This window comes from Alligator sinensis, unplaced genomic scaffold (genome assembly GCF_000455745.1).
Source record: "Alligator sinensis unplaced genomic scaffold, ASM45574v1 scaffold701_1, whole genome shotgun sequence".
Classification (NCBI taxonomy): Eukaryota; Metazoa; Chordata; order Crocodylia; family Alligatoridae; genus Alligator; species Alligator sinensis.
The window spans coordinates 914,513-926,997 of record NW_005841915.1 but is presented as its reverse complement, the minus strand read 5'-3'; the positions used below and the strand labels follow the sequence as shown (position 1 = coordinate 926,997).

Genomic DNA, 12,485 nt, shown 5'->3' with positions numbered 1-12,485 from the left:
GAGGTTGAATGGTCACAAACTACTTCAAGATCGTTTCAGGCTGGACATAAGGAAGAACTTCTTTACTGTCCAAGCCCCCAAGGTCTGGAACAGCCTGCCACCGGAGGTGGTTCAAGCGCCTTCATTGAACACCTTCAAGATGAAACTGGATGCTTATCTTGCTGGGATCCTATGACCCCAGCTGACTTCCTGCCCTTTGGGCGGGGGGCTGGACTCGATGATCTTCCGAGGTCCCTTCCAGCCCTGATGTCTATGAAATCTATGAAATCTCTCGTTGACACAACCAAAAAACATACGACCATGAAACCAAGAACATCCTACAACATGCAACAGACAAAGATTCAGGGAGACAAAGGCACTACCACAGCAATGGCAGAAAATCTATTAGCTTAATATATGCTTGGATGATCCTAAGAAAAGAACTGTGCTTCATGATACTGAGGAAAACAACACTCCTATTAGTTGTTGCCAATCTGACCTAGATGAAACATTTTTTTTTCTGATCCCAATTCTGGTGATCAATATTGTCCTCAGCAAAAGACAAAGACTGCCCAATCAAGGTCTTTTCCTCCAAGGAGACTGAGTTTGTCTCATTGGTGATCTGACTACTCCCAACCTACAGAGAAGAAAGGAGCTTGTGTCTACAGTACAATAAAGAACTGTAATCCAGGTCAAGTCTTGGCAATGCTAGGCAGGTGGAGCATTACAAAATAATAGCTAAAGCTCCAAATACTTAAAAAAATTCTGTTGTCCTGTGAAATATTTTAACAATGGCTTACAATGATCCCAAAGAAACATACGCTGAAATGTAGACTATTCAATTTGCCACTGGATTCTGGAAGTACTTCATACTTCTTTGCTTTGTTCATTCAAAGATCTCAAAGCACTTAGAATGATAAAATGATTAAGGCCTAACACAACACCTGACAGAGTGGAGAACAGTTATTTTCACTTTACGGATAGAGAGACTGTGGTAGGGAGAAGCAAAAGGCAAAATTATCAGCCACATTTAAACGTATAGGCCTCAATGGATTAGAGTGATAAGTGAACCCAGGTTTCCTAATCCCTATGCTGTATAAACTTCCCTTGTCTGTATTTCAAGAAAGAGCTATAGAAATTAAGGCTGTCAATTGCAGTAAGTTACATAATGAATTCTTGTCAATGACAAAAATCCTAAACTGAAAATTCTGTACATTTTATACCCTGCAGAAGTTCAGTATTCTACTTTTTTCTGATTCTGAATTAATGAGAAAAGTTGTTAATTTTTAACTTCAAAGGTTTCCTCTTGGTCTGAAGACAATAAATATGCAGCAATTCTCTCACAACAAAGATTTGATTAGACATATTTAAGCAAGAATAGTAACTTGTCAGAAATAAATTACTGCTGCAGAATGCCATATCTAACTTAAATTTCCTTATGCGAAGTGTGGAAAAACCCCACACAACACTATGCTTCCACGAAAAACCTTTTCTCTACATTTCTATACTTTTTTTTTATTAAAAGTTGCTGTTAAAAAAACAACGGTTCCAGCATTTCACTGGACAGAAGATTTCTCCCTACCTGCTACTGTGACTTTAGCTGTCTGACTGATGATAGCCCCAGTGCCTTCTAAAGATGCCTCACACTGGTAGACACCCTCATCTGGCTTGTGGTGTCTGGAATGGACTATGTTTTGTATCAAGAGGGAACCATTGGCCAACTGCTGTCTCCTTTCATCCACCGCCAAGTTTAAGAACACAGCATCTTTCTTCCACTTGATGACTGGAATTCCTTGATCTGACTCCGCTGTGCAGTTCAGCAGCACATTACTTCCACGCATGGTGACAGCATCTGAAGGCTCAGTCAGGAACCGTAATGATGTAAAACCCTTAACCTGTGAACCTGAAACAAAAACAACATGGGAAAATGTGGTTATTCATTCACAAGCAGGAAAACATATACAGGCAGTCCTCGACTTGCAACGTTTTGAGTTGCAACGTTTCACACTTATACCATTTACAAATTGACACCCTGTTTCAACTTTCTGACATCAGTTTTGACTTTACAACTCTTGATCTGATGCCACACCATGCCAGTGAACAAGTTAGCTGCATCGCCCGTCTCTCTGAACCACATCTGTCCAAACTTCCTTGAACGCTTTCTTTAAGAAAGCAGACAAGACTCCAGAAAAACCTCCAGCCAAGACTCCTGAGAAGACTCCAGACAAGAACCCTTCAAAAAGTCGAGCAAAGTCACCTCAAAAAAGTTCTTCCAAATCAATATGATTGCTAATTACAATATAAATACATTAATGTTACTATATTACTCATCTATAATTGATGGAGTACAAAATTCTGGGTTATTTTTGGTGAAAATAGGGTATCAGGCCTTGGTTCAGGAGCCAATCTCCCATTTATAACATTGTTTCCTATGGGAAAATTGGTTCCTAGTTACAACATTTCGACTTAAGATGCGGTTTTCAGGAACCGATTGTGTCGCAAGTCTGAGGGCTGCCTGTACCATGTCTGATGCACAAACTCACGGAGGAGCAGTAACACAAAACCCCAGAAGGCACCCCATGTTGGCCTGGAATACATTTGGAGAATTAATTAAATTAAAAATAGTGTCCCTTTGCATACCTTTTAAATAAAAACAAAGCCAGATATTTTAACCCCATTCATTCAAATCCAATATTTATAAACAGTTTTGCATCTAAACACACACACACACACACACAGATACGTACGTGCCCATGCACATAACATAAAGAGACGTAACTAAGCTAAACATCTCCAACCCTGCCACACATAGGGACAAGCATCGAATTTACTCTAGTAATACACAGGAGCCACACCAAGTCAATCACCACTCAAAACCCATTTTGAGGTAGAAAATGGCTTGTTGGATTTGTTCTAGCCCTCTTCACTAAAATACATCTCTCTATAGGAAGTCTACCAATAGTAAATGGGACAGCTACTGTTTCTTCATTAAAGAGGAGACATCTGGAGTCATTCAGACAAATCCAGTCTGACCATCTACTTGAAGCAGGCTCATACCTTTATATATGATGAGGCTTTTCCATCCTAACTGCAATAACACACAAATAGCTGTCCCCTTGCCCTCAAACAGGAAGAGCAAGGAAAGAGTTCATTACAGAAAAGTTTCTCAGGACCCAGTTCAGCAGCAACACCAGTTGCATGCTATTTGCTATTCTAACAATATAGCTAAATGTTTGATTTTTCAGCTAGACTGAATAAACGTTATAATTGATACCAGGCTTGTGTGAAGAGGCAAGTATTTGCTTTAGATTTGGCCAATTTGGAGGACAGTAATTTGATAGGGAGATTCGAATCTTTCCCGATTCAATTCGGGTGAATCAGATCTGAGAGATTTGGCACCACTTCGGAGATTCGGCCATAGATTAAACAGGCAGCTGACACAGCTGCCTCCAGCTAGTAAATCTGTTGTGGTTGGAGGAGGGGAAAGGAAAGGGGCGTGGGGGTGGGAGGGATTGGGGCTGGAGCTGGGACAAGCTGCCCAGTGGAAGGGGGCAACCAGCAGCAGGGGATAGCCCCCACTCCCAGTGCTGCTATGCCCACATCCTGTGCCCACCCATGCTGGTTGGCAAGCGATGGCAGGGCAGAGTCCCCACTCCAGTGCTGATGCGGGCATGGCAGCACTAGGAGTGGGGGCTTTGCCCTGCTGCTGCTTGCCCCCTTCTGCCTGGAGCAAGCTGCACCTGCATCGTGTCCCCCTCCCAGCCCATCTGGGCAAGCAGCAGCAGGGCAGAGCCTCCACTCCCAGCGCTGCTATGCCCACATCAGCATTGAGAGTGGGGACTCTGTGCTGCCACCACTTGCCAGCTGACACAGAAGTGCTGCTGCCCCTTGCCAGCTAGCACAGGCGAGTGAGCACTGGTGCCACTTGCTAGGTGGTGAGGAAGGGGGTGGGGGCAGGGGGGTGCTGCTACTGCTTGACAGTACTTATGGCAGAGTAATTAAGTACAATGAAACACACATGTAGACAATGACAGGGGCGGGCTGAGGCACAAGGGTGTTAAAGTGTGGGAGTTGCTTGCTGCATGGCTCTGTACTTTAGGACTCTTGTGCCCCAGTCAGCCCCTTTGCTCTCTGACACCACCACTCAGAACCCAGGGCTGAATCCCCCTTCCTCTCCCCACAAGTGCATTGCCAGCCTGGAGCTGCACCACCCCACACATATAGACAACGCACCCAGGAGCAGGTGACTCCAGCTTGAACTGCTCCCAAATTTATTGTGTCCCATTCATTTCATGTGCAGGTATTGTGTCCCACTGGGTATGAATTAAATAACCAACATTTTCCATGAAAATAACAACTTCCCTCAAACTTTCTTCTACAAAAATCGATATGTAAATGTGCAAGAACATTAGATTTAAAATAATTATGTGCTTTAATAGAATGACTAATTATGTTTTAATTTTACTTCATAAACCAAAAGTTACAAATTTATTTGACAATGTGTGAGCAGCAATATGGCATTTTCTTAACATAATTGAATTGAATACTGAAGTATTAAATTGAATCCATGGTATAATCATTTTCCAAGTAACCAGACACTTGCAGGTGGCTTTAAAATGGTTTGATTAAAAGAAAATGGGCTTTTAAAAATATATAGAAAGGAAAAAGCATAGTTGGCTGATAAAGGCTGGGCAGACTGTAAATCTTAGTCTATTTATCACTGGAATTACAAAATCTACAATATATTATTATATCAGCTGTGTTAATTCTTTACTGTTTATTTGAATCAATTTTAAAGAAAGAACGAAATGTGATGTATGAAAAAGGTAGAGTCAGGGCCTTATTTTACTTGTATCAGCTTAACTCCACTAGTTCTGTGCGATCTACAGGTGATTTACACTGGTGTAAGTAACATCAGAATTAATTCCTAACTACATAATAGCAGAGAACACCATTGCATACACATTCAAATGATCTGAGAGAATTCTCCCAGGTTTCTTTTCCTGGTAAAAAAATTTACCTGGAGGTGCCTGATCAGACATTTGAGGGCTGAACCCCTGAAGAGCAGAGAGTTAACAGTGCTCATGCTGCAGTCAAGACCCCCCTATGCACACATCTCAGTGTGTTCCGCAAACTTCCTCAGTTTGCATGGAGACAGATGGCAGCAGTGCACACCAGCCTTGGTTGGCTGACCCAGGGTCTTTCTGCAGCAGAGTATGGGGATTGTGAAGGGAACGTGTTCTGCTCCCTGCTTAGCTAACATAGTAAAGTCCAGTGAGTGAGACAGTGTCTCCCAGGAGGTGGAAGGGCAGAAGCAAGCACTCTAGGAAGCTGAAAGACTGCCCTGTGGCTAATCTCAACAGAAAATATGTCCAGGAGTGATTTAACCCTGGTTGTGTCTATCTTAGCTTTTCTCCTGGAGAGGCCATTTTTGGTGTGGGGAAAAAAAAATCCTGAACGTCTGTACACCCCTGGTTTCTCCTGGGAGAGAAGTGATTCTCCCAGGAGAAACTGAATGTTTGTGGCTCATGAAACATCATCCACAATTTGTAGTTCCATTTACAATATAGGCAAGCATTATCATTTAAAAAGATTGTATTTTTTTTTCTTCTAGGGGTCGCTTGTGTTCTGTTTTTAAAGCACAGCTTCTTGTTGGACATTTTATTTATGCCACCCAAAAAAACATAATGCATTTTAATACAGCTGTTTATGACAGTGTGTTAATGATTTTATTTAGCTATTATCACAAGTAAGTAATCCACTTATCCAGAAGCAGTGGGGTTATGACAGTTTTCAGTGCAGCAAATATATACATTACAGGAGTTAAACAAAGATTAACTTTCTTTTCATGCAATTACCCTTTCAGTTCAGTCACAATTCCAGCTATGTATATCCTTTGCAATAGCCATAGTTAGTTTGAATTGCCTTAGTACATGGCACCTAACAGCCTGAATAAGCTGTAAAGCTTTTAAAATATAAAGAAAATTCAAGCCTTCCCTAAAATATTGCTTGTGAGGACTGAAATGTTGGCAACAGGGAGAGGAAATGACCATGTGCTTTCAGAGAAGATTACCTGGAAATCCACGGAATAATGAGGGAATAAGAGCCAGAGTTTTAAAGGGATCTAGGTGCTCAAAGATGCAGACAGATAAGTATTGAAAGGCTCGGAGCCCAGGCACTTTTGGAAATCTTAGTGGTGCCTGTATGCATTGCTAAGTAGCTAAATACTTTAAAAAAAAATCTATTCCAAAGGAAGTAGCTCAAGGTAAGTCCCAATCAAAATATATCTAAATTCCAGCCAATCTTTGAGATCATTCCTGATGTCATATTATATTATACTTTAACCAAGGGCACATATGAAATATTTTCTCGGTGACCAGCGCCTGTATTATGCACTACTTAATGTTTTTGAGCAGCCATCACCCATAACTTATTTGTGGCAGACTGTAGTAACCACTAGAGAAATATTCTTTTACAGATGGATTCATCGTCTGCAAGAAGGGCACAGTGATGGAGATATTACTATTTTTTCCTAGTGCACTTCCAGTTACTGCAGAAAGACCAAACTTGAAAGGGAGAAGAAATAAACTCATTAAATAGTTTGAAATTTACAAAACCGAGTTTAACTTTCCATTGAATTTTCTTCTGTTTTTTACCTGTTGTTGAAATCTAAATACCAAGTTACAAATCACAATCATTTCCCTGCATCTCTTCTCTCAGAACTAGAGGTCCTGGTGACCTTTCTCCAAGTTAGCAGCAAAGAACATATCCCTCAAGATACTTCAGGGAAAGCAATACAAAATGACCTATTTCTCTAAAAGCTGAACATCTATCCATAATGCCAAGTGCAGGGATTCGTATTGCAGTCAATAATTGGCATCAGTCACAGTGGAGAAAGACCTGATTTGAAGTCAAACCTTTATATGACACAGACCCCATCTACATGTTACACTTAAGGCATGATTAGGTACGCCTTAGGTAGTCACCCAGCCACACATACAATCAATTAATGGCATGACAAAAAGAGGAATAAGATACAAAGGTGTTCCACTAAATATGTGAAATAACTCTGCAACTGCTTTCTATCATTCCATTAATTAAATATACCACCAGGGGCCTCTGTGGCTGGGAGCCCCATCAGCTAACCGGAGCTCCAAGACTTGCACTAGACACTTATCTTTTCACCTACTTATACTTCAAATCTTAGACAATGCATAAGTGTTGACAGTGGGAGGGCACAACTCTTGCTGCTGTCATTGTCCATGCTGCTGTTAGACCCTGGGTCTGGCCAGGCTACAGCCCCATGCCCCGCCGTCAGTACAGAAATTGTGCCCCCACTGCTGCCAGGCCCTGGCTCCAGCTAGGCTGCAGCTTCACACACCACTGTCAGCACAGAAACTGGGGGGGGAAGGGCATATGCCCCCATGCCCCCCCCACCCAAGCATTGCCTATGCCCAAAATGTTTAACCAACCTGTCATATGTGGAAACTTGATGCTATAAAGCTTCTCTAGTATTTGTCCTAGTCCTTGAGCAGATTCTACCCAGATGTGCTTTACAGTAAATCTCCCAGGTAATCAAAAGCTAGTTAAAGCAATGCAATTTAAACAGCACTGAAACATGGTAGAATTCACAAGTACCATTAACCTCCTCACCTCAAGCATTTAACCAAAAAATAAAATCTATTATCATAAGATATGGACAGCGGCCTTGTATTTTAAAGAAACAGACTTCCACTTTCCAACTGTTTCTAAACCTGAAAAATAACACCTTTTTCAATAGTTCTAATGGAAAGGAAAGGAGCAGGGGTCAATAAAGGAGTTGTTCAGGAAAGATGGAAGATAAAGAGCTCTTTTCATACAGACTGGAATACAAGCATGAGTTGTCATCTCTTTCAAGAATGGCATTCATGGTGAAAGCAACTCAACGTCTTTATCTGGCCTCTTTGATAACTTTCTTACTTTTTGATCTGTAATGATTTTTCCTCTGTAATCCCTCAGAGTTCCAGAAAGACAGGCATAAGAGAAGTCATATTAATAATGCTAAGCAGATCTGCATGAAATATCTGCATTCACTCACAAATCCACTCAAACTCAGCCTGGGGTATGATGTTCAAAAGTGTGGTTGGAAAGCCCTTGCTTAAATATTAGGTGAACATAGGCTGAAGCTGCTTGCAGAGGGACATAACTACTTCCATGAGACTATCTTCCTGAGCAATTGGTAACCAGTGTGGAGAATATTTGCACAATTTCTTTGAGATGATGCATATCTCTCATTACAATTTGCTTCTCTTGTGACTTTTCCATAGCAAACTCTTGAGTTGTTTCTCCCCCAAAGATGTGTATGGTCAGGGCTCTTACAGGGATTGCTCTTATAATTGTTTTACCTCCTATAGCAAGTGCATTCCACCTATTTCCTGCACACACATACCTGCTCTCTGAGTTCTGACACCTACAGGCTTAAAAGAAACTCAGACTTAAATGGGATTAAAAGTTTTACTAACCTGAGACTGTTGAAACTGACCAGTGTAAAACATTTCATCACTTCCTTTCTTTTCTTATTGGAACATTTGCAGAAAGATTATGAATACTGATTTGTGAAGTCTACGGTTTAAATACAAATTTGAACAGTACTGTAACGATTATATAGCTCCTGCACAGAGCAGCCTATATCAGCTATTTTGAGCACATCTGTGTCATCAAAAATCCTACGGCATTGCTCGGGATATCTTAAGCTCTGAGGTCAAAGAGAGAATGCCCCAGGCAACAGCCCAAGAGTCCCCTAGCCAAATAAAGTAGAAGCAACCACTTGAGGCTAAAGACCTTATCCTCGATCCCTTGCTGCTTCAGCAACCAGCCACTATGTCATATAATGACCTGCTATGTGAAAGGGACTTTTCGACCTGACAGGTAATGTAAGAGGGACTTCAAAGTTATCATTTCCTAGACTATATGTGGAATTAACATTTAAAAGATAAACTTTGACGTGCTTCTTAATCACACCCCATCTCTGAATCCTCCCACTTCCCGTTCTGGCTTTATAAAATGTAATCTACCAGAGTTTCTTTTTCTTTCTTTTTTTTTTTCTTGAAACATTCTGCATCAGTTGCTTCTATTATGGAGAAAAAAGAGATTTCACAGTTGCAAGCACATTTGACCAGGCCACCCCTGGAGCTTTTTTCTTTTTCTAACACACATTAAGAAATAAAAGTTTTGCACAAAGAGTATTTGAAGTCTGTGAATGCAGAAATACGTCCCCCCCCCCCAACCTGCCCCAAAGTCTATTTGAAATGTAGTCACCTAGTACTGTAGCTGAACTAGGTCTATTAAAATAAAGAGTATTTATGGAAGTCCTGAGTATACATTTTCTCACAGGATATTTTTGATTTCCTCCATGGATCCTGCACGAAATTAGCTTAGTAGCCTCACTAGGTAAACACTTACCTGTAGTTCCAGGTAACAGAAACAACACAGGAAAAGTTGGCACTTTTTTTTTATTTGCTTAAAACAAACTGAAGTGGATTTTTAGATAAATTGAGATAACTTGTTTTAAAACTGTATAACATATAGACTGCCGGTTGTTGAAAACTTTAAATTCTAGGCATAAAAACCTGGCCTTGTGTGTGTAGGTACATAGGAACGCAAGGTTGCTATCTCAAAGGACTTGCAACCTGACTGAAAAAAAGAAAAAGTGGATACATGGAAAAACGGTTTAGTTGTTACATTGAAAAACACTTCAGCCTTTTATCATGACGCTCTAATTCACTGCATTTTAAAACAGTGCTATTACAGTGTTTTGGGCTGTTACCATAGTAATTTTTATAAGAGAAATACTGTCACTAGCTGCAAAAAATCTCTCTACTTACTGAGTATACAGAGCTGGCATGTGTCTGGTTTTCATTTGAAATCTCTAGTTCTGATGTTTATAATACAGCTTTTCATTTCATTCTCCCTGTCAGTCAGGGTGGAGGTCAGAATCTGGTTACATACCACTTCAGCATCCCAAAAATCATAGCACAAAACTTAGCTCAAATTCAAGGTGTGGATCTTTATCTTTATCTTCAAAAGATAAGATAGGCCCAGGAACTCAAAGCTAAGTACAGACAGTCAAAAAGTCCAAGGCTGAATTAATTCAATCTTCACATGATAATTTAAGATGCATAGACTGAACTAATAAGCAAGTGAACAGACATTCACTTTTGATTCCAGAAATGCAGCCATGTGCCTGCAGTGGCCCAGGCCAGAAGCTGGGGAGGGGCACTAGAGCACAGCTCCCTGCTCTGCTGGAGCAGACAGCTTGGGCCAATGCTAGCCCACCCACCCAATTTTCTAGGGTAGGGACAGAAGTTACACATAAACCAGTATAAGTGATCAGAAACCAGTTTAAAACTGTAAGAGAACTGAAGGTCAGTGCATATAAACAGGTTTAAGAATGGCTGAGCCTGGTTTAAGATAAACCGGGACAGCTCTAATATCAGACGTAATTTATCAGGTTAAAACAGGCAATGGAACTTTGGTCCCAGATCCTAAAGCTCCTAGATGAGAGTCATAACGAATAGCTTCTTTTTGGATATAATATACTTTCTTCCCCAAGGGTAGAAAGCTCCGAGTCCTGTGGAGATGCATGCTCAGGGGTTCAGAAGGAAACCCTGGAAAGAACTGCTGCAGGACTTGGGGACTATTACAAACCTAGCCGCACTCGATACTCCATGTGCATGTAGCAATCTCCATCTGTGCCTCCTTAACATAAATACATAGTAGCACATCTATTATATGAGATAAAACCTACCAAACCAGAACATTCAAATACATACTGATTTTCTCTCTCAGAAAGAATGACAGAAATAATAAACTTCATATAACAGATGTTAGTCACATCACATGAGGCATTATGGGAGTTTCTCAGCATGCTAGAGAGGCTGGTACAAGAACCTGAATAGAATAGAGAACATTTTTTTTCTTTCCAATGGAGTTAATGGTCTCCTCAGCCCAGCAGGTGTCTTTGGGATAAGTTAGCCAGCTGCTCTTGCGAAAGGCTCAGAGATACCAACCTGGCCAGCTTGTTTGAGACTATTTGATTTGATATTATTGATTAAATCAAGCGTAGACCGTTTCTATTGATATGCATTAGGGCCTGCTTAACAGATCAATACTACAAGTCTGATTCTTGTGATGTGACTAATTTTTAGCCAATCAATCTAGTTAACAGAATCCAGGATCTGTTTGCCTGGCACAACTTACACTATACCAGGCCATCCAGGAGAGCAACACATGACAAAGTCCACTTAAAATGGAAATTTATAAGTACAAATTCATGAATCAGAACTGAAGTTCAACCATGTCTAGGATGAAATATGACTACTATAGTAACCACAACAATATGACACCTTAAGACTTGTAGTTCCCCCTAAAACTACAGGGGAAATTTAAATCGGCACAGGTTTGGGACATGGCCATCACATCTGCATCCACCCTTCTACTTGGACAAAAAATGCCCTGCAACTGGTCGAGATGACCACTAATCAGGCTGCTGTGATACATCTCCTCCCAAGCTGTATCTCCAACAGCATGTGAAGGGCCATTGGGTCTTTCCAGACTCAAAAGAGAAGGTGCCTTCTATTGAATCATCATTTCATTCTCTGGGTTTTCTCTAGACTTTTCCCGTCTTGGCACTGCCCCACCCTGACCCTATTTATATGCTGCCTAGAGAGAAGGGAAGACATAAAATTCAATCAGAAAAAGCAACCCAAAAGGCGGTATCACTTCTAAAAGTACCAGAAGCTGAACAACTCCCAGCTTTAATACAAAGAGGCTATCTAGTTTTTTCCATTAAAAGATAAACAATTACACACTGTCAAGGTCATTCCGCAGACCTGAGCAACTTTACTGAGACTGATTATAACAGTTTATGAGAAATTAAGAATTCATATTTCTGAGCTTTCATAAAGGAAATATTGAGGATTATTCCTATAATAATCTGTCTTCTTTGGACAAAATTTAGATAAACTGTTTAAATATACAGAGTTTGAGTTACTACAGAAAAGAATGTACAGCTTCTTGCTTCCAGAGACTTTTTTAGACTCTTTACATATAATGAGTTTTTTTTTTAAATGGCATTTCTATAATTGGAACATGTACTATACATCCCTGTTTCTCCGATTTGTTTGTAATGCTTTTCTCATCGTGAGCTATCAATAGTCAGACTTTTTCTTTTAGAAAGTTGTTCAAGTCAGCCACTTATTTCTATCTACTGGTAGAAATTCAATAACAGCTCAAGAATAAAGTAACCTACTTAAAAGACATTCCCTCACTGATGAAATATTATGTACATAAATCCTTACCCACAGCTACAGCATCCAAGCTAAGCAGTCATTGTCATGTAGCACTTGGGGTAGTGCTACATGTTCACTGTTTTCAGGGGACTCCTACCAGCCCTTTCTCCTACTGCTCCTCTGCTTTCTCTACTACATATGTGGAGCCTGTGCGGGCCGGCTCCCGGTCCCGTCCTC

General features: G+C 40.6%; 1 protein-coding gene across 1 annotated transcript in view; it reads right to left on the bottom strand.

Moving 5' to 3' along the window:
• The window catches only part of DCC (DCC netrin 1 receptor), a 1,018,850-nt gene that overhangs the window by 667,570 nt on the left and 338,795 nt on the right, over window positions 1-12,485 (bottom strand). The window contains exon 2 of the mRNA XM_025198166.1: window positions 1,562-1,882. Coding sequence (XP_025053951.1) covers window positions 1,562-1,882 — 321 coding nt within the window. The remainder of the gene's footprint in view (window positions 1-1,561; window positions 1,883-12,485) is intronic.